The 19,953-nt window shown below is 42.0% G+C and overlaps 4 protein-coding genes across 4 annotated transcripts; 1 reads left to right on the top strand and 3 right to left on the bottom strand.

The window, feature by feature from the left end:
* Nucleotides 1-201: 201 nt before the first annotated feature.
* Nucleotides 202-2,951, bottom strand: LOC102717237. The gene is made up of 5 exons (XM_006652251.3): nt 2,567-2,951; nt 1,658-1,743; nt 1,391-1,566; nt 891-999; nt 202-739 (listed from the first exon to the last, which is right to left on the bottom strand). The coding sequence occupies exons 1-5, from the start codon at nt 2,853-2,855 to the stop codon at nt 431-433; spliced, it is 969 nt and encodes a 322-aa protein (XP_006652314.1). The 5' UTR covers nt 2,856-2,951; the 3' UTR covers nt 202-430.
* A 167-nt stretch (nt 2,952-3,118) lies between these two features.
* On the top strand, nt 3,119-5,712 carry LOC102700893 (probable pectinesterase/pectinesterase inhibitor 51). Its single transcript, XM_006653362.3, has 2 exons — nt 3,119-4,628; nt 5,074-5,712. The coding sequence occupies exon 1, from the start codon at nt 3,191-3,193 to the stop codon at nt 4,619-4,621; it is 1,431 nt and encodes a 476-aa protein (XP_006653425.1). The 5' UTR covers nt 3,119-3,190; the 3' UTR covers nt 4,622-4,628; nt 5,074-5,712.
* A 2,071-nt stretch (nt 5,713-7,783) lies between these two features.
* LOC102701167 (uncharacterized protein C57A10.07) lies at nt 7,784-10,155 on the bottom strand. The gene is made up of 3 exons (XM_006653363.3): nt 9,234-10,155; nt 8,522-8,646; nt 7,784-8,354 (listed from the first exon to the last, which is right to left on the bottom strand). Exons 1-3 carry the CDS (start codon nt 9,832-9,834, stop codon nt 8,034-8,036), a joined length of 1,047 nt encoding a protein of 348 aa, XP_006653426.3. The 5' UTR covers nt 9,835-10,155; the 3' UTR covers nt 7,784-8,033.
* Nucleotides 10,156-12,926: 2,771 nt separating this feature from the next.
* Nucleotides 12,927-17,952, bottom strand: LOC102701444 (glycolipid transfer protein 2). The gene is made up of 6 exons (XM_015835978.2): nt 17,237-17,952; nt 16,905-16,960; nt 14,295-14,425; nt 13,993-14,131; nt 13,739-13,882; nt 12,927-13,646 (listed from the first exon to the last, which is right to left on the bottom strand). Exons 1-6 carry the CDS (start codon nt 17,583-17,585, stop codon nt 13,611-13,613), a joined length of 855 nt encoding a protein of 284 aa, XP_015691464.2. The 5' UTR covers nt 17,586-17,952; the 3' UTR covers nt 12,927-13,610.
* Nucleotides 17,953-19,953: the final 2,001 nt, after the last annotated feature.

The following is a 19,953-nucleotide window of genomic DNA, read 5'->3' on the forward strand; positions in this document are numbered from 1 at the left end:
CATCGATTGTATGCATGGATGGATGGATGTATCAATGTGGACACAATAGAAAGGGTAGCAAAGAATTTATCCTTTGTTAACTAAACTTCAGGAGGTGTTATCTGTTCATTTTTCGAATTATTAGTTGAGAGGTTATCACTCAATGCAACTGGTGGCAGTTGCTATATCAGTGGAGCTATTGCACACGCAAAGGGACAGCATTTTTATCCGTAATCTGTAGACAAATTGATAAGAACCTGCGATACAACATTGAATGCAAAAATGCAGAGTGCCGGTATACTTGGAACATCAATCTAGCCTTTTTGAATCGACAGCGATCCACCTATTGCACACACAAACAGGAGAACAGTTTATCTCTTTGTACACAATTTGACAGAACCTACGATGCGACAGTAAATGGCTACAAAAAAGTTTACTCAAGGGAAGCATCTCAGCAATCAGAATGCACCCTGACCAACTTCAGAGACTCAAATGGCGTCTGCAGCCGCCACTCTCTCTGCTTCTTGTTCAGGGGCCTTCCCTTGCCTGCCTGCTGCCTGTTGATCTTCACATCAGCTATACCCCAGGTGCACTCGCACAGGTCCATGTCGTAGGAGATGAGCCTGAAGACGCCATCCCCTTCTTGAGGTGTGCCTGATCCATCGCTTGTAGTGGTATATCTGACATACATTGCCCGTTCTTTGAAGCGTTCGAGATCATCAGGGATACGGATAATTCTCTCCACGCCAGGGGATGACACCTAAAGAGTGAGCAGTGGAAGTATGCCATAATTCTAAGTACAACAGAAATAATAAACTTATTGAGGTTGCTAGTTTCTTCCAGAGAGCATCTGGAGAAGGCATTAGCTAGTTCTGGATATGGTTAGTTAGGCCTAGAGGGACAATGCATACCTCCAAGGATATGTTCGGTGGTATCCTTCCTGCTGACTCTGCATCATCCAATTTTGCACGGTATGCAATTGTGTACGCTTCAATGTCATCTATGGTTGGAGAACCATATCTAATAGCATGTGATTCATGAGAATTCTCAGATGATGTTAAATTGAAATAAGTCTACCAAAGGGAAACAATTATTTTTTGACATCAATATTATATGCAACTAACACATACATAGCATGTTATGTATGCTGTCAGGTAAACCATATTATGTTTCCCAAGGTCGTTCGTTGCCTTTTAAGGGCAAGAGAACATTTTCTGGACTCTGTATGCCATCTGAGTGCACATGAAAAGTATAATCCAGCACATATCTGTTGTAAATTTTGCCTTTTTTAATTCATATACCTGAATTTGGATTTTCAAAAACCCCATCCTTGAGAACATGGTTGGATATAAACATGACAAACCGTTAGTATTGCACATGTCTTCATTAGTGTTGATATTGAGATATATACCTAGTGGACATCTTCTCAATGCGTACTCTGATGGTTAAATTTGCAGCTGTCTTGAAAGCATAAATTTTCAAGTCTCCGTCAAATGAAGTTGAGACCTCCTCTGCCAAAGACAATGCTTCCTTGTCCCACCCGGTGCCAGCAAATGATATTCCGCCACCAGCACCTCCATCCCCAACCTCCAATTGTCAATGAATATGCATGGTTATTGGTCAATGGTTTTCTAAGACTTCACTTGGCCAGTTCTCAACAGGTAAAAGTTTCACCTACATAAAGGTCTTGTTCATCATCATTGTCAAAATCATCTTCGAAAGAATAGTCGTCGTCATCATCATACTCATCATCATCCAATAGATCTGCATATTTTCAGAACCTTTTTAAAACTACTTAATACTACATGGTAACTGGTAGGACAATAGACTGGAAATTTTCACCACACCCAAGGAGGATATATTAGCATATTTAGCAAACAATAATGCTTATTCTTCAAAGGTTCTTATTCTGTACATAAACTTGATTAAAAAAATATTACCTCCGTCCGAAAAGAAGATCATTTTTGCTATACCTTCTTTGTCCTAAAATAATCATTTTCGAGCAATCATTGTAGTTTGTAAAAATTAGGGCATAAATGCATTGGAAATAGATAAAATGAAGAATAATTGCATTGAGATTTGATAGAGAGGAGGGTATTTAGTCTTTCTGTTTTTTTATTGGTATGTGTGGGATGTGTGAAAAATGAAGTTATTTTGGGAAGGAGGCAGCAACTAGATAATTATTCTACAGCTCAAATTCCTTAGTGCACATGCTAACTGTTTGTAGTTAGAAATATGAAGGACAAATAAGAATGAACTATGAAAGTGAGGAATCCTATCTATTCAAGAATTATAGGCCAAAATGAGGAAGTCGAATTGGCGGTCAACTATGACAATTCAATTGCACCAGAACCAAGGGTGTCTGAGGGAATGAGTACGCATACTGCAGCATTATCTATGGCTTCTGTGAAAATCTAATATTCAAAATGCTTTGCCGTATGAATAACACCCAGAATTACAGGCCAAATCACGCAAGAGATGTAGCCTAAATGCAGAGACCCAAACAGCACCTCCTCCCACAGTAGAAAACCGAAGACTCCAACACTAGACAAAACAAGGAGAGAGAACCAGAATGTGCCAGCCATACCCTCATCGTCAACATCCACCTCCTCCTCATCGCCTCCGCCCTCCGAATCATCAAAAGAATCCTCCTCCTCCTCATCACCAGGCGGCTCCTCGCTTCCCCCCTTCCTTTTCTTCTTGGCAAACGGCACCACCACTGAGGCATTTCGACAAACAACCGGCGGGCATGGGCATGCAGCGAACGCAGCGGGGCGACGGGCCAAAGAAGTGAGCAAGAGTGGACTCCTCGGCGACCTGATGCGTTCCCATGATGGCGAGCACCCGCCCATCGCTCTTCCAGCGACCAAATCCATGTGCTCGCCGGGCAGGATTATCGAGTGCTGGCGCCAGTGACAGTGTGAGAGAGAGAGAGAGAGTGACCAAGCGGCAGGGATTGGAAGAAGCAGCAGTTCTTATCGCCTGAAAGTACACAACCGAAAGGAGAAAGCGTAGCTACATAACACTCTATTAATGGTAAAAGCGTATTTATGTAACACGCCTATAGGAGGTGAAAGCGTATTAATGTTAAATACGCCTTTGGAAGACGAAACCGCTTTCGGATATCTCGAGTAGTTGATCCGAGCGCAATCTAGTGGTGCGATCTGTGTCGCCGGCCGCCGCCTCTCCGACGCGGCGGCGCCGCCCGGAAATGCCGCGCTCCCACGGCCACGGCCACGGCTACCACCACCAGGCCCCCCACCAACTCTCTCACCGCCGCCTTGCCCCCATCGCCTCCGCGGCGGCGGTGCTCCTGCTACTGGCGCTACTCATTCTCCTCCCCGCCGCGCCACCGGGAGGGCCCGCGGCCCCCGCCTCGCTCCTCCGCGCGGCCATCGCGGCGCACCCGGCGCCGGAATCCTACGCGGACCCCTGCGCCGACCACCTGGCCCTCTCCCTCCGTCGCCTCGGCGCCGCGGCCTCCTCGCTCGAGTCCGGCGACCTGCCCGCGGCGCTCCACCTCGCCTCCGCCTCGCTCCAGTACCAGTACGACTGCTCCCACCTCCTCTCCCTCCCGGCCTTCCCCTCCTACTCCCTCACCTCGCGCTTCCTCGCTTCGCTTACCCCGCCACCCCTAGCCGCCGGCACCAAACCCTCCCCTTCCTCCTCCGCCGCCGCCTTTCTGGCTAGCGTTCGCGCGGACGCCACCGTCTGCAAGGCAAATCTGGCAGCGAGGACGTGCGATTACTCGACGGTGCAAGCCGCCATTGACGCAGCACCTAACTACACCGCTGGGCATTTCGTCATCAAGGTGGCTGCAGGTATATACAAGGAGAGTGTCATGATTCCGTACGAAAAGACCAACATTGTGCTGGTGGGAGAAGGCATGAGCGCTACTTTGATCACCGCATCACGGAGCGTGGGGATTGACGGGCTTGGCACTTACGACACTGCGACCGTTGCTGTCGTTGGTGATGGTTTCCGGGCAAAGGATATAACATTCGAGAATGGCGCAGGCGCAGGAGCTCATCAGGCAGTGGCATTCCGATCGGACAGTGACAAGTCGGTGCTCGAGAATGTGGAGTTCCGCGGCCACCAGGATACACTGTATGCTCGCACAATGCGGCAGCTGTATCGCCGGTGCCGTATTGTGGGCACGGTTGATTTTGTATTCGGGAATTCAGCAGCAATATTTGAGGAATGTGTGATTAGGACAGTGCCACGAGCGGAAGGAGCTCGAAAGAGCGCACGCAATGTAGTGGCAGCAAATGGGAGAATTGATCCAGGGCAGACAACAGGGTTTATGTTTTGGAATTGTACAGTGGATGGGAGCAAAGAGTTCTTGGCGTTGTTCCGGGCAAAGCCAGGGTCTTACCGGTTGTATTTGGGGCGCCCATGGAAGGAGTATGCGATTACCGTGTATGCCAGATGTTATTTGGGGAAGGTTGTCAGGCCAGAGGGATGGCTTGCTTGGCGTGGGGAATTCGCACTCAGGACGCTATACTATGGGGAGTTTGATAGTCGAGGGCCTGGTGCAAATCACACAGCAAGGGTTGAGTGGAGCAGTCAGGCATCGGAACAACTTGTCGGAGTCTACTCGGTGGAGAACTTCATTCAAGGGCATGAATGGATTGCATACTAACTACAATGTAAGGTTCAATTTATATGAGTGATTCTTGGTAGAAATTCCACATGACAAATTTGAAATTATCTCAAACTACAACTCGAGCCATCCTCCTAATGACCTGATGTCAACTGTTTTGACATGGTACAAAGCAAACTGATGGGGTTTCTTTTGTATTTAGCTGTACCTTAGTTCCATTTTTAATTGATTGCACATTTGACTCGTGTTTGGTTAAAACTTGTACTCCCTCCGGTCACATTTGTTTGATGTTTCGGACAGGAAGTTTACCTTGTTTTCTTTGCAATTTACTTGTCCTAAACGTCAATGAAATCTGTCTGGAGGGAGTAGTTGTGTTAATCCTTTTGTAGAGTAAATATTGAAAAATGGTTTGCTGCAGAATATTAAGCAGCTTATTGCTTCTTCATTCTTATAATCTTGTTGTCTCTGAATTGTTTTCCTGTGATTTGCAGCTTCCGTGTTCCAATACACTCGAAACATTAACATTTTTAGGGCAAGAAAAACAATGATTCCTCACGACTTGCGTGATAAACCAATAAAAAAAGAAAGATCAAAAGAATGTATGATCTATGAGCTGAATGGTGCTCCTCCTCCAGAACATTTGCTCGCAGCGGAATACTTGGTATTTATCATTTATCAGAATATCTTTGGAGTTAATGGTGAACTTATATGATGGTTATAACAGTACCCCTGACTATTATATGTGCTTCAAACTTCAATAATTAATTAAGCAAATGAAATTAATCAAATGCTTCTTACTCCTTGTATACCTCTTGTGCATTTAGCGTGAATGACCTGGGCTGTTCTATGGAGAATGTCATGGGCATATGATTGACTGGAAGAAAATTGCAGCTCTTTTTGCTGGACATGTCAAAGGGCTTAAACTAGGGTAGCAGTTGCTTTGAGTGAGTGGAAACCAATTACTCACTCTTATGTAATAGTAACATAATAAGGAATATTCGACCATTTTAAATTGTTCAATTAATTCCCAGATAACTCAACCTTCCCTCCGACAGTTTGAAATATGGGGATGTGTGAAAGAGCACTTGATTTCCTTGATCTTGATGGACAGAAATTGAGAAAGCAAAAACCTGATAAAGCAGACACTGTGAAACAGGGTGGTAACATTTACTACCTCCGTTTCATAATGTAATATGTTTGACTTTTTTGGATGTAACGTTTGACAATTCGTCTTATTCAAAAATTTAGTATAAATATAAAAAATGACAAGTCGTGCTCAAAAATTTTTTCATAATAAAGTAAGTCACAAGCAAAATAAATGATATTTACATAATTTTTGAATAAGACAAATGGTTAAACATTGCGAGTAAAAAATTCAAACATCTTACATTATGAAACGGGGGAGTAGCAGATTGCCTTATTTCGGGAAAAAAAAGGAAACCAACTTCATAAACTTTGGAGATAGAATGAGACCATATTGCCTATATGATGTTACCACCCTGTTTCACTTCGGCAGATCGCTTAGCCCCGTTCGTCTTCAGCGCAAGGGCGCTCGATCAGTGAGTCATCACTTTGGCCAGTTTGCTGCCAGTGCAAATCGTGCGGGAGCTCTTCCAATCTGCCGATAGACTGCACGGGAGCTCCAGCACAGCAAGATCATGGTGAGATCCTTCAGGAATACTTGGTTAATTCTGGAGACTTGAGCTCCCTACCGCCCTACCGGATTGAGCCAATCACCCTGGAGAAACACTCAGGGATCTTTTGACTAGCTTCACAAGATGGTAAGCTAGCCAGGCCTTACTTTTACCTATTTAATTGATATTAGGTCATTTTTTTTTTGAGCCAATCACCCTGGCAAATTGGCAATGTGGAAGACGACGGTGGTGGCGTCAACCAAGGCCGGAACTGGGAAGAGACGGGCGTTCCTTCCAGGCTTCCAGCGAGCGAGCTGGGCTGGGCCGGAACTGGACGGGATGCCCATGCACGTGCTGACCTTAACTGGGCGACAAAACTAGCATCCAGTTGGGCCCAAACCTTAGCGAACATTTTGGGCTCGGCCCACGCAATACTTTGTCACTATGGGAGTCAAGTGAATCTTTGCTTGCCGGCGTTTTGTGATGTTCAGAAGCTGCTGAAAGACAATTCTTGAGCAAGCAAATGCACGTGAAAGTCTGTGCATCCAAGCAATTTCTTCAGAACTTGAAGCTTTCATGGAGAGAAAAAATGTGACAGGCTGACAGCAACGAGAGGACCAGATTTTATGTGGTCAACTCGCTGAATTCGACAATTTGAAGCAACTAAACATCATTAGCGGGTCAATCTTGCTAACGAAGCAGCTTGAAGAAACCAAACCTACTATTCTTTTTTCAAACCATCACTGATGCTATTGTTAAGACTTAAGACTGGTCTCTAAAGGGGAAGGGCAGTGTACATAGGATACAGCTCCCTGATTGGCAGAAACAGCTCAGATCAAGGATTTTACTCTGTCAGCTATTGGCCTATTGCTAAGATGAATGTATTCCATGAATATGTTTCAGAATGCTATCATTGTCAGGTAAGCAATTGTGTTTTTTCTCAGTTTTGCTTGATGAATTAGTAAACCAAGTTTGGTGGTAACTTGGTACAAGTCAAAGAAGCTTTCCCACTCGTATATTTTACCCTTTGTTACAATGTGACTAGATTTGTGCCACCATTAATTAAGTACAGGGTATACTTGTCGTGGACGTTCACCATGCCATCTTGGTGATTAATTCCCACTATGACATCGGTTAATATGCAATCTAGAGCCATTAACATTTAGTTCAAAACCGAAGCCAGACAGGAGTTTCTTAACAAAAACTGAATATGGTAGGATTTATAGTCCAAATCTAACCCAGTAATTTCCGTTGTTCTAATTTCTGAAATGAAAACCAGACCTGAACATCATTTGATGCTCAACGGAAGCATGCGAGTATGTAACCCATAGAAGGGAAAGCAACTTCCATCTTTTTTTGGCACAGACATTTAAGCTGATAGGAGATGTAAATTGCTATGCATAATACACTGAATAACAGCGTAACACAAATAAATAATATCTCCAAGTGCAGAAAAGAACAAGGTTTGTCACAGCTCTATCTGCTGATATATCACAGCTCTCTCTCCTGATGTATATAGACCATGATATTACGAGCAAACATTTTACAAAACCAAGTGGATATCTATGAGAACTGTCTCCAGTAATAATTTCAAATTTCCCAGTACAGAGATGGCAAATCACACTGAAAAAAACATATATTGATCAAGTGATATGCACCATTACAAAAAAAAAAAGAAAAAAAAATCTCAGCAATGTAGATGTTGTCTTAGTCAGGAAGAATACATCACAATTCACAAGTAGCTATTTTGTCAGTTCAGACTTCAGAGCCAGGGCACTGAGAGAAGGTTGTATTGTGCGAGGTTGGTAGCCATCAAGCTATTGGGTCCAAGGAAGCTGCCCTGGGAAAGGTACCAGGCCACAATACGAGAACAGACCCTTCAGCTCAGGGCAACCATTGGGATACGGAATGGCACGGTGAAATGGATCCCTCTTAAGCCTCTTCATATGCAGAGAACCTAAACATCCATAAGGATCTTCCTGGAACTGAGACCTGACAGCGGCTTCCCCCTTGATAGCAGCCTCCCTTGCGGTCGGTGTAGCGGGGGTGCCTGAGAAGAAGAATCTCCCTTCAGGGAATCCAAGAGCAGATCTGTGCAATTGCGCAAACCTTTCCTCCTTAAAATCATAGCTTACGACCTAAGCAAAGAAATGTTGAGATGTGTAGATTAGTGAATGGCATGAAGAGTTTGAACTATATTGGCCAGCCAACAGGGTTACTAATTAATAATTACATACTGAGAAGTCAGAGGTAACATAAGGTTTTGAATTTTGAGTACAAAGTATAGCAAGATAAGAAAGCTTACAGTTATATTATGCGGGTAATTTCCAGTGAGTTCTCTGAAACGGCAAACGCTAAATAGGAGGTTTTCAAAACTATCACGAGCATGTTCCTCAGTGAGTGCCCGATTCCTTACACTTTCATCATTTCCTGTGCATATAAAAACAAACTATGAGTAATTTACAGAGGGTAGCTACCAAGCAATAATTTGATACTAATATTACTACACTCACATGAGAACATAAATTACCATCAACTTCAGAGACCTTTTACTCCTATGACTCTATGTTTTCACCATTCATCTTCCTGAGATAACATATTCATGCACTGAATATACCAGTCTATGTTTTCACTATCCATTTTTGTGAGATAACATGCACTGAACTTTATTTTAGCCATAACCAGAGAACTCTCATCTTTCAGGAATTGCTCAGTTATCTACAGAAAACATAAAACAAACATTTTCATTTTTAACTTTCCACTCCCAAATCCCAAGCATGCATTTCCAAATAAATGTGAGTACTTCAAAAGAATGATGCTTGTCTGCACTCTGCACTTCCTCTGAGCAAGTTAATATCTAGTGGATAGAACTAATAACGAATTGCACCTCTAAGGATGCTATGATAGACAATTTTTATCAGAGAACAATTGACAATGCAATGCAATTTCAAATCCCAGTGAAATTAGTAGGTGCAGAAAAGCAATGAAGAGCCAGCCACCAATGCAGCCAAACTCACCGAACCAGCCTTTGGAATCAGCAATAGCCCAGTAGCTCTGAGCCTCGCTCCTGGGCCCTGCGTCCTTCCTCGTTTCGCCGCCGCTGAACAGCAGAAGCGCCTCCTCGTCCCTCGCCGCGATGTCCACGCCTTCCTTGATATGCGCCAGGAAGGTGGCCGCCTGGCCGGGATGCTTCTGGTACGGCTCCAGGAACCAGGAATCCTCACGGTCAATCCTCCCGCAGCTCCCGCTCGTGTAGATCGAGTGCCCGGCCACCATCACGAGGTTGCGGAGGCCCCGGAGCGGATGCTCCCCGGCGTCGCTCGACCACGCGCCGCCGCTGCCGCTCCTCCCCATGGCCCTGAACCGGGTCTCGTACACCGACAGGAGGATCAGGACGCTCAGCCCGACGGAGAGCAGGACGAGGGCCACCGCGACGGGGTGCGCCTCGTAGAGGTAGCGGGCCTTCGCCAGGGCGGCGGTGAGGAAGCCGGGGCCGTCGAGGTGGGAGGCCTTGGGCCTGCGCGCCTTGCGCGCGATCCCGGACTCGAGATCCAGGTCCCCCCTCGGGTAGCGGAAGGACGACTTGGGGCTCCCGGGGCCGAACCCCTGGCTGTTCATCGCGCTCCGGCACGGCGCAGGCCCCGCCGGCGCATGAAGCGGCGACCGCGGAGGAAGGAATGGGGTCCCTCCGGCTCGATTCGATTCGAGCCGAGATGCTCGCCGGCCGGCCGGGTGGGCGGGCTGGGGAGGAGGAGGCTAGTGCGGCGCCTCCCGGCCCTGCTCGCCAGCGGCGCGAGGCGAGGCGAGGCGAGGCTGCGGAGAAGGCTGGCCGTGCGTCCGCCGCCGGCGAATCGAGAGATCCGAGGCGAGGTCAGGTGCTCAGGTGAGGTGCGATTGGTTGATTATCGCGGAGAAGAGATGTTATTCAGGGGCTGTTTAGATCTTTTTTAAGTTCCGGTCTGTTTATACGTTAACGAGGAGTAATAAATATAGAAACAAATTATATAAATAAAGGTTATTTTATTAGATAAAAATTTTAAACCTAATTAATTCATGATTAGCAACTAGCAACTGTTTACGGTCACATTCACTAATTCTTAACTAATTATGCTTAATAGATTCGTCTCGTAAAATAGTCTAGAGTATAAGATGAGTTTTATTAATAATCTGTATTTAATACTTCTAATTAGTATCTAAAATTCGATGTGATAGAAAAAATTAGATAGAAACAAACCAGATCTTACTTTCAACATTTTTTTAAGTATTACGAGTATTACCAACACTGACAAGATGTCATTTCGTTGAAATAGGAGTAATAATTTTATTTAAAAAATCATTCTCATGGTAAAAAATTCACACGAGTTATAACTTGTGGTATATAACAACATTTTTTTATGATCAAATGGTTTCATAAAGCATCACATTATTTGAATCTCATATAAATTCAGCATATATAAAATAATATTGTTTAGAATACAGAAAAGTTAACATGTTTAAATTAAAATTGTAAACATGTTAAGAAACCAATAATTTAAATTTTATACACTTTGTATGATGGAAATTTTAAATAAATACATGTTTAACATGTAGAGTGGTGGGGGTTTTGTGAAAAACCGTAGAGCATAATTCCTAAAGTCATGTGCTATATGTCATTATATGTGTGATTTGACCATAAAATATATGGTTTCTTAAAATTTACTCTTAAGAATAACATATATCCTAAATGTAAGCATCAATACTTTAAAAAACTTATGGTTAAACTTTAAATGAGAAATCAAAATTATCTATTATTGAGAAAGAGGGAGTAGTAAGCCTGTAATCTGCATGAAAAAGAGGGAGAGGATCAGCTGGTGAACAAAATTTAACCAAACAAAATCTCATAGACGCTCACTAAAATGTAGCTCGATTAAAACTAACCTTTAGAATTGCGTCAAACTTGGCAAACAGAATTAAATGTCAATATGAAACTAACAGAAAAACTACACTCAAATCCTATAGGTATATCAAAAATGGAAGCAATATAAGATCAGTGAAATTTTTGCCAAACTCACCCCGTGCAAAATTCGAATTGAAAAACAAAATTTGGTTATGAATTTGATAAACTTTATTGATCAATTCTTTTTCCAAGTAGATGAGGACCAATGGCTATATGGTTTTGCCTAGATAACCTGTATAGCCTCGCAATGCCATAAAGCATTACAAACTGAATCATCGGCTCACACGCCGGCCCAATCTCATCATGCCCTGATACTACCACTTGGATCTGGAACCTACATGTTGATGCTCACGATTTCGTCTGAACACCATAGACCCAATTGAGCGTAGAACCTGTTTGTTTCACAACAGCTATCGACTTTATATGATCAAGCTAGAGCATAATCATCCCATAAAACATCTTCTCATCAACACTGACCTCGAAAACCCCATACTTGTCTCAGTCCCTCATGACTCATCATGATCACATGCTAGCTTCGCATGCGCATCAAAGACAAAGAAAAAAAACATATTCTAGAAACTAGTTCTTTCCCACTTGTTCCACATTATTCCAAATAATAATACATTTTATCAATTATTTATCATACATATCACACAATATTATAAAGTTATAGATAAATATAGTTTTTATTAAATATGTTAGCATTACTTGTTTGCTTATTTGAATATATGATATTTACTTGTCCGAACTAAAATATTGGACTATTCCATAATATCGGAAAATATCATAAACCTAAAAAAATAAATAAATGGTGAAGTGATAGATTTTGCCCCACCAGTAGTATATATATATAGGCCTAGCTAGTTTGGTACAGCTGTGGATCCAAGATTTCCTTTGAAGCTAGGTATTTCTTCCCTAAACATATTGCATACAGATGAATCATTTCTTCAATAATTTTAATAAAATATAAAATTTTAAACCACATTAATTTAACTCTAAGTCCAATGTAGATTTGGGATCTTAAGCTATGTCAAACAAACAGGACAATAAACTGTCTTTGGGTCGCAGGCCCAATTCTTACAAAGGCCGAATGACCCAAGACTATGGCACGAAGGCCCATCCACTTATCTCTCTCGCGCCACTTAATGTCGCTGCCCTCCCACAAAGCATGGCCGGATGGAGCGATGCCCCCAAGCTTGTGGCATTTGGAAATCTCTTCATCACTTCATAATCTTCCCCAAGTAGCATGATCCGTAGGCATGCAGTGAAGTCCAGGAATTTTTTTTATTTTTTAAACATTTTTAATAAATAATTTTATTACTAAACCTCGAAGAAAAATATTTTACCGTATGAATCTTTTGGCCACGCCGTAAGAAAAATATTTTACCGTATAAATATTTTTCTCTGATGTTTAGTAATAAAATTATTTATTAAAAGGTTTAAAAAATGAAAAAAAATCGATGTCCGGCGATCTTCCCTTCTCTGATTGCATCCAGCACCACATGGAGTGGCAATGTACTGCTCTCTCTCCGTTTTTTTTTTTATTTCATGTCGTTGGATCATTCATTTTTTTCAAGAGTTTATATGATTATTAATTATTTTGTTATGATTAATAATTTATTACTATAGAAACTTTAAGAGTAACTTATAATTCAGTATATTTGGATAAATTTTTTGAGTAAGACGAACGATTAGATCTAAAAGTTAAGTGCGTTAAATATTAAAAAAAACGAAAGGAGTAGCATATACCAGTGTGTAATCGGCACAGAGAAGGCCTTGATGTCCCTGACCGAACAACGCCCTGTGAGGAGAACAATCCATAGGCCACACCGCCACATGTGTACAAAATTTTACTACGCTACTACCAGTACCAATACCAGTAGGATGTACCGTGATTGTGCCTATATTTTAAGATAGAGTGAGTACAACTGTACAGGAAGCTCAAACAAGAGTTCCTTTCTGCGTAGCCCATGTTCAACTTCTAAGGACCCAGTAAGGGCTGTAAAGAAACATTAAGCCTATTTGGAGAGCTTCTTCTAGCAACGGCTTTTTCTAAAAGCTGTCCTAAACGGTCCACAGTTTATGAAAATCTGTATTACAGATTCTGAAAAATAAACTAAGAATCCAAAAGCTGGGTTTATGAGCTTTTCCAGATTCTCAAAAACTAGCTACCAAGCAGCAGCCTCTCAGAATCTAAAGCTCCCCAAAGGCCCCATTGTCACATCGAGGCTCATCAACTATGCTCCATCTCCAGTCGATCTGAGCAACATATTTTTTAGAATTTTCAAGTCCTAAAAATAGAAATTAATAATTAACAGTTCCTGACTAACCTATTTACAGACTTAGTGAGGTACACAATTACTACCACACAAAAAAGGGAAATCTGTACGCAGCCAAACCAACTGACCAGGGCAGTATTTACATTCACATATTGCAACGACCATTTCTAAGCTTCCCATCAAGTTGATTTCAGCCTGTCCAATCTGAACTTGGCCTGAAAAATGATCAGACAATATAATGCACTGAGAAAAAGCCTTTGATCTTTGTAAGATGAGTTCAGAGTCAGTGCAAGGTGCTACTGCTAACCATCATGGCGTGGATATCATCGAGGAAGGGCTGAAGCAACTTTGCAAGCTTTCGGATCTCCTCCTTCAGAGCAGCATAATCTTGGCATTTGCCAACGAGCAAGCTGATGAACATCTTCCTGTCAGGAATGAGCTTCATTGCGATCTGTTCACCAAATTTATCAGAGATTCAGAATTGTGTCAGCCACGTGTGATGGAACCAAGGATTGATCGTTTTCGACAAAACCGATGCCCCAAGGTTCAGTAAATCCTGACCTTGTAGGCTGCTGAGGAGATCCAGCCGTGCCATGGCTTGAGAGTGACCATGTATGCAGATTCTACAAGCTGTCCAAAGCACTTCTGATCAGAATCCTCCTCCAATCTCTGTAATAGTGCAATAGTGAAATCCATGGATCTGGTGACGTTAGAAAAGGTAAATACAAATGAGAAGAGGCACAATTAAGTAGTATATTTATGGCACATCTTATAATGGCAATCTATGCAAGACTGAAACTTGCAAGTAGGATAAGTGCATAAGCAAAGAATAGGAGCTCATTACATGTTATGTCTGGTTTTACCTACTAAGCCAAAGAACAGCTCTTGCACAGCTATCAACCTTCTTAGCAGTGTTGTCCTCCACCTCCTTCTCCAGTATCTCCTCTAGAGTAGAGTATTTGGATGGGTTCAACAAGTACAAATCCTGCAGCCTCTGCAATAGGCAGTAACTGTTCAGAAAAAAAATTTGCACTTTTGGGGTCTTTTCACCAAAAAAATAAGTTGTTCAGAATACATGCAGTCTTCAAGTTCACGTAAGGACTTGTTTAGCTTGCAAAAAGTTTTTGCAAAAATATCAAATCAAGTTTTTTTGACACTTATTTGAAGTATTAAACGTAATCTAATTACAAAATAAATTTTAGATTCCGTCTGAAAACTGCGAGACGAATCTTTTGAGACTAATTAATCTGTCATTAGTACATATTGGTTACTGTAGCACTTATAGCTAATCACGTCCTAATTAGGCTTAAAAGATTCGTCTCACGATTTCCCGTATAACTGTGTAATTAATTTTAGTGTTCATGTATATTTAATATTTTATTTAGGTGTTCAAAGATTCGATGTGATGTTTTTTTAACTAAACAAGGCCAGTGTTCAAAAGATAAACCCATAAACACTGCAGTCATTCAGATTTTCCATGCCAAGAACAATCAGCTATCCACTCGACTTGACCATCACCATCATTAGCTCTGTTCTAGCTAAGAGAAAAATTCTGCCTGTAGCCTCTCCTGATAATCCGATCTTGACAAGATGAAAAAAGCAAAAAACAAAAAACTCATCCTCTCGTAGAGAGAAAAAGGGAACACAACAACAAGAAAATGACACCAAAGTTTGCGTCTCAAAATGTCCCATGGACGAATGGATGTGGATGTGACAGGAGCAGTTGGAAGGCCTGTGTGAGGCACACGCGAGAGCAAAACTCGACGAGAGAACGATCGGCCCAGATCGCTCCAAGGGGAGCGCAGATATTCGCAGTTTTGCATCGACAGGAAAAGCCCTAAAAAAAATCCTGCTATCTCCTTTGTTTTCTTATCTCCTTTCCTGCCCTGTCCTGTCCTGCTTCCAACAATCAGTCGCCGTCTCGTAGTCCAGGAATCGAGAGCGCCGGGAAGAGACCGTAATGTGATGCAGACTCTGCATGCGTAGATAAGGTTCCTGTTGTCACGCAGGAGGGCTCACGGTGTGCTCGAATTAGATCCCTTTATGAACAACTCCATTGGGTGCATAGATCGAAAGTCATACATGAAAATTCCTAAGGTACACATAACTATAACTTGATGAATCTCAGAACAACTCGAAGAAGTTCTCTGACATGTCGGCCCACGACGATAAGGAGTGATTAAAGCCAAACAACATATTTATAAACAACAAAATAATTTATAAATAACTTTTTATATAAGTATTCTTAGCGATCTAAAAAGCAAGACCGAAAAATATACTTTAATAAAAAAATCCTAATATCAACTATAAATCTTTTTTTGAGAACATGTAAATCTAAAATTGAAAAACATATTTTAGCTCATAAATATAAATAGAAGGAAAAAAAATGGTGAAACACTGCATGTTAGTGACCCATATCCCTCTGAATTTACCTCAAATTATGCTTTAAAATTACTGCGAGTAACAAGAGGGTAGCCCAAGACAAAGAGGCAGTCAGGCAGCTGCAGCTCTCAACTTTGACAAAAGCAAAGCAGAGTGACCGTAGCAAACAAAATTAATTGGAGGCAACCTAGCTACTATGCTGGCTAAAACGACCGGCTTGCTTTCGGTGGCTAGGAAGCCGTGTGGCCGGCACGGGACAGGGGAAGAGAAGCCACCGGATTACGCTTCCCTACACGGGACCACACCAACAGCTCTCTAACTCTTAGTCTTGATGTGAATTTTTTCTTGGGGATAATTTGGATTCACAACTTGCAACCTTTTTTTTTTGCTTCGGTTTTTCGCTCTCAGGTCTCAAGTGACAAGTCGAGTAGCAGGTAGGGGTGTGATTGAGACACAATGCCTACCACATTTACCGATTCGTCCATGCAAGATTGCAAGGACCGAGTTTTCTCTTGATCAAAGAATCGATGCTTGACTCGCAAAGGCTCCTCCTTTTTATTTATTTAATGTTATGAATTTTTCACGGCCTTCGAAATATAGTTTTAACAAATCGGGTGATTTTTTTGGCACCAAACGGCTTATTTGCAAAAAAAATATGAATAAAATTTTTATACGTGTATTCTTATGATCTAAAATAAAATTTGATGACGAAACCGCAAAATCAACTCGAAAAAGGTTGAAAATTTAAATTTTATTAGATGAAATACTCTCTCCTTGAAGATAATTGTTAATTTTTATCATATGTTTAATCATTTACTTATTTAGGAAAACTTACTTATTATTTGTTTTACTATGATTGGATTTACTGTTACATATATTTCCATATTTGCGTAAAATAAGATGAAAGTGTTTACTTATAACTCTATATTAAGAAAAAAAAGGTGTGATAATACTCTTGAGGACAAATATAATGACAATAAGGTTAGATAGTTCGAAATATATTATTCCTAATCAGCAGCCAAGCTCGTTAAGGATCATTCGGAAAATAAAACCAGAGTAAATAGTTCCAAAAGAACCTTTTCTTTTGTTACCTCGATGTTTCGTTGGACGTCGAGCCGCAGCACAGCCATGGTCGGACCGATCTTATCTGCAACGCCATGCACATCAGCAGCAACAGTAAGTAGAAGCAGAGCAAGAAAGAACATGCTTCATGTTTGCATCGATGCAGGCCATGGCCAAGGAAGAAATGGAAGACCGAGTCAAAGAACGCAGTGGTAAATGACAAGTGAGAACCGGATGAACCAGAAAAAAAAATACAAGGAAAAGAGAATTGCGGAAGGAAGGGTGAATTTCTAAAATTTGAACCAAATCACAAGATTGGTTGATTGCAAGAGGAGATGGGGAGGCGTGGATGCGAACTCACCGAGCACCTGGACGAGGAGGTGGGAGAGCGCGAGGAAGGGCAGCGTGGGAGGCGGCGGCGGCAGCGGCAGCTCGCCGCCGCGGTGCTCGACAGCGGCGGAGAGCTCCTCGATCGCCACCCGTATCTCCGACCACCCACCCTTCACCTCCTCTTTTCTCGCCTCCTCCTCCACCACCACCACCTCCTCGCCCTCCGCCCACTCGTCTCCTCCACCGGCGGCGTCGTCCTTCTCTCCCACCACCGCCTTCTCCGCTGCCGCGTCGCCTCCTCCTACTTCCCGCCCCGCCCCGTCCATGGCGCCGCCGTCCGCCGCCGCCTCGCCCCCATCTCTCCCCATCTCCACCACCATAGACGCACGCACGCACGCTCGCCTCGAAAGTCTTCGTCGGAGTCACCAATCACAATTCACAGCGCATGGCGAGAGCACGCTAAATCATTGCTATCGTCATCTCATCTCTTCGTCGTGTGATGTGTGTTCTTGTCCTGTGCTGGGTTGGGGAGGAGAGACGGTGAAGTCAAATGCTCAAACACCGTGCCGTGCCGTTTTGTAAGCGGAGAAGAGGGAGTTTTTTTTTTCCCCGGTTCCCTTCATCACGAAGAGCAACAAGATGCTCCTCCGATTGGTTGTTCAACGATGGCACGTCGCGGGGATAACATTTTGTTTTGCTTAGGGGAGCTTCAAAGGGACGGCACGGTAAATTTTGCTACTCGTACCACGGTCGCTGGACTGGGGATTTCTCAAACAGAGCAGGAGTAGAAAAAGACATTAGCGGAGTTATACTGACTAGGTTCGGTTGAATTCGATCCAATCGGTCTCGGTGCCACACCACAGGGCAAGTGAGCAGGCGGTGACCCGGCTGCGGCGAGGGCGCATAACGGATTGGCTACCGAGTGCAATATCGTCATTTTTAAAATTTAACTCCAAAAATAATAAAAAATTGGCCAGAGTGCCCTATAGCTAATTACCATATTTTTATGGTGTCCTGCAGCAAATTCGTGATTTTACGGTGTACACCGGCTAATTACACGTATTTTCGATGTCCTGTAGCAAATTTTGCCTTTCACTTATGGTTATTGTTGTAAGTTGCTCCCTCCGTTTCATAATATAAGATGTTTAACTTTTTTGTTTGTAATATTTGATCGTTTATTTTATTCAAAAAATTATGAAAATATCATTTATTTTGCTTGTGACTTACTTTATTATCAAAAGAATTTTAAGCATGACTTATTTTTTTCTATTTGTACTAAATTTTTGAAGAAGACGAATGGTCAAACGTTATAAAAAAAAACTAAACTTGAAACGGAAGTAGTAAAATTTAAATTTTCCGGGTTAAATTTATAGTTTATTTTAGAAAAGAAAGTTGTAAATTAATTTCTAGACTTTTCTTTTATTAGTAATAACATGTATATAAACCTTAACTCACAATTTTTGTTTAATAGTTATTAAACCATTTGCTTGTACATACCTAATTTCAACAAAACAATGAAGTTGATTGTATTTTAAGGACTCCTCGTAATCATTTACTCCGTCCATCCCAAACTAATTATCATCTGGAGAAAAAAATTAATTTTATTATCATATAAGGAAATGAAGTCTATTATGTTCCGTTTACGATGCACACGACCTTTCAGTTCATACACATGTTGATACATCCATCCAATTAGCTTTTATGTTATTTACAGATTTTCGTTTTGCACGTACGTGCAGGTTGAGCTCTGTGACTCTCTTTCAATTCTTCCAATGTGAATTAAATAATATAAATTAAATACATTCTTGTTCTTAATAACCAACCTAATGTGATGATCACATTGGAATGGAGGAAGTACTCTGCAATCTCCATAATCGTTGGTGCTAATTTTGGGGATGCCAAAATTTAAATTTTAAAATTAAATACTGGATAATTTTTTTCTGCCATGGTTTATTTTCCAACATCTGCATTTAAATCATTAATAATATATAAAAGTCACTCGCATATTGCTGTTTTACGCTAATACGATGTTATATGGATTGGCTACTAACCAAACTAACAATAAGGGCATATTTGCCCACTTCCAACTTGTTTGTGTAAAACGGAGGGACCGTTTGAATAGCGAAACTTCAGTAGATGAGTAGAGTATTTAATAGCCTTACACTATATAATCGTGATACTAAACAGGCATGTAGCAGTATAAAATCGTGATATCAACAGCTGCTAATCCCACATCATTTCGCTAAAGAATTTAGGGCGTCACGTCACGTCCTCTTATCATACTCGAGGCATGAAAGAGGGGCACGCCAGGGAGAAGACGACGCCAGAAGAGGATATCTCTGGCCGTCACACCAGTTGAGCAATGACGAAAAAAATAATAGCCTGCCCTGCCTATGTCACTCGCTTATCTTTATACTGCAATCCACTTTTTAACAGCACTTTCTGCCCTCGCAAAAAAAGAAGTGAGCAGCTCTGCAGCACCATGAGGCCAGATGCAGTGCAGTCCCAAATCTTCAGAAACCAACGGTACACCACGAAAACAGCTGCTGCTGTCTACCACAGGTAATAATAACAGCGGGCAAATGTAAAATGTCAGAGAGACATGAGAAGCTCGCACTGAGTAAATGAGTAAACGGTCAAAAATTGCCCATGGATACCACCTGCGTGACCTTGAAGAGCTATTCCTTGGGTATATAAAGCAATCCTGCCCTTTAAATAGCTTGATTATGATTTAACAAATGGGTATCA

Source organism: Oryza brachyantha, chromosome 4, assembly GCF_000231095.2.
Source record: "Oryza brachyantha chromosome 4, ObraRS2, whole genome shotgun sequence".
NCBI lineage: Eukaryota > Viridiplantae > Streptophyta > Magnoliopsida > Poales > Poaceae > Oryza > Oryza brachyantha.

Bases quoted from the DNA above. Each gene is read 5' to 3' on its own strand.
- LOC102700893 (XM_006653362.3), top strand. From the start codon at position 3,191: ATGCCGCGCTCCCACGGCCACGGCCACGGCTACCACCACCAGGCCCCC.
- LOC102701167 (XM_006653363.3), bottom strand. From the start codon at position 9,834: ATGAACAGCCAGGGGTTCGGCCCCGGGAGCCCCAAGTCGTCCTTCCGC. The intron at 8,647-9,233 runs GTGAGTTTGGCT...TTATATGCACAG, and splicing joins TGATTCCAAAGGCTGGTTCG to GAAATGATGAAAGTGTAAGG. The intron at 8,355-8,521 runs GTAAGCTTTCTT...TTCTTTGCTTAG, and splicing joins ATTACCCGCATAATATAACT to GTCGTAAGCTATGATTTTAA.
- LOC102717237 (XM_006652251.3), bottom strand. From the start codon at position 2,855: ATGGATTTGGTCGCTGGAAGAGCGATGGGCGGGTGCTCGCCATCATGG. The intron at 1,000-1,390 runs GTATATATCTCA...ACATGCTATTAG, and splicing joins ATTGAGAAGATGTCCACTAG to ATATGGTTCTCCAACCATAG. The intron at 740-890 runs GTATGCATTGTC...CTCACTCTTTAG, and splicing joins CACCGAACATATCCTTGGAG to GTGTCATCCCCTGGCGTGGA.
- LOC102701444 (XM_015835978.2), bottom strand. From the start codon at position 17,585: ATGGTGGTGGAGATGGGGAGAGATGGGGGCGAGGCGGCGGCGGACGGC. The intron at 14,426-16,904 runs GTAACAAAAGAA...TGCCTATTGCAG, and splicing joins ACGTCCAACGAAACATCGAG to AGGCTGCAGGATTTGTACTT. The intron at 13,883-13,992 runs GTCAGGATTTAC...TTTGGTGAACAG, and splicing joins TCTCCTCAGCAGCCTACAAG to ATCGCAATGAAGCTCATTCC.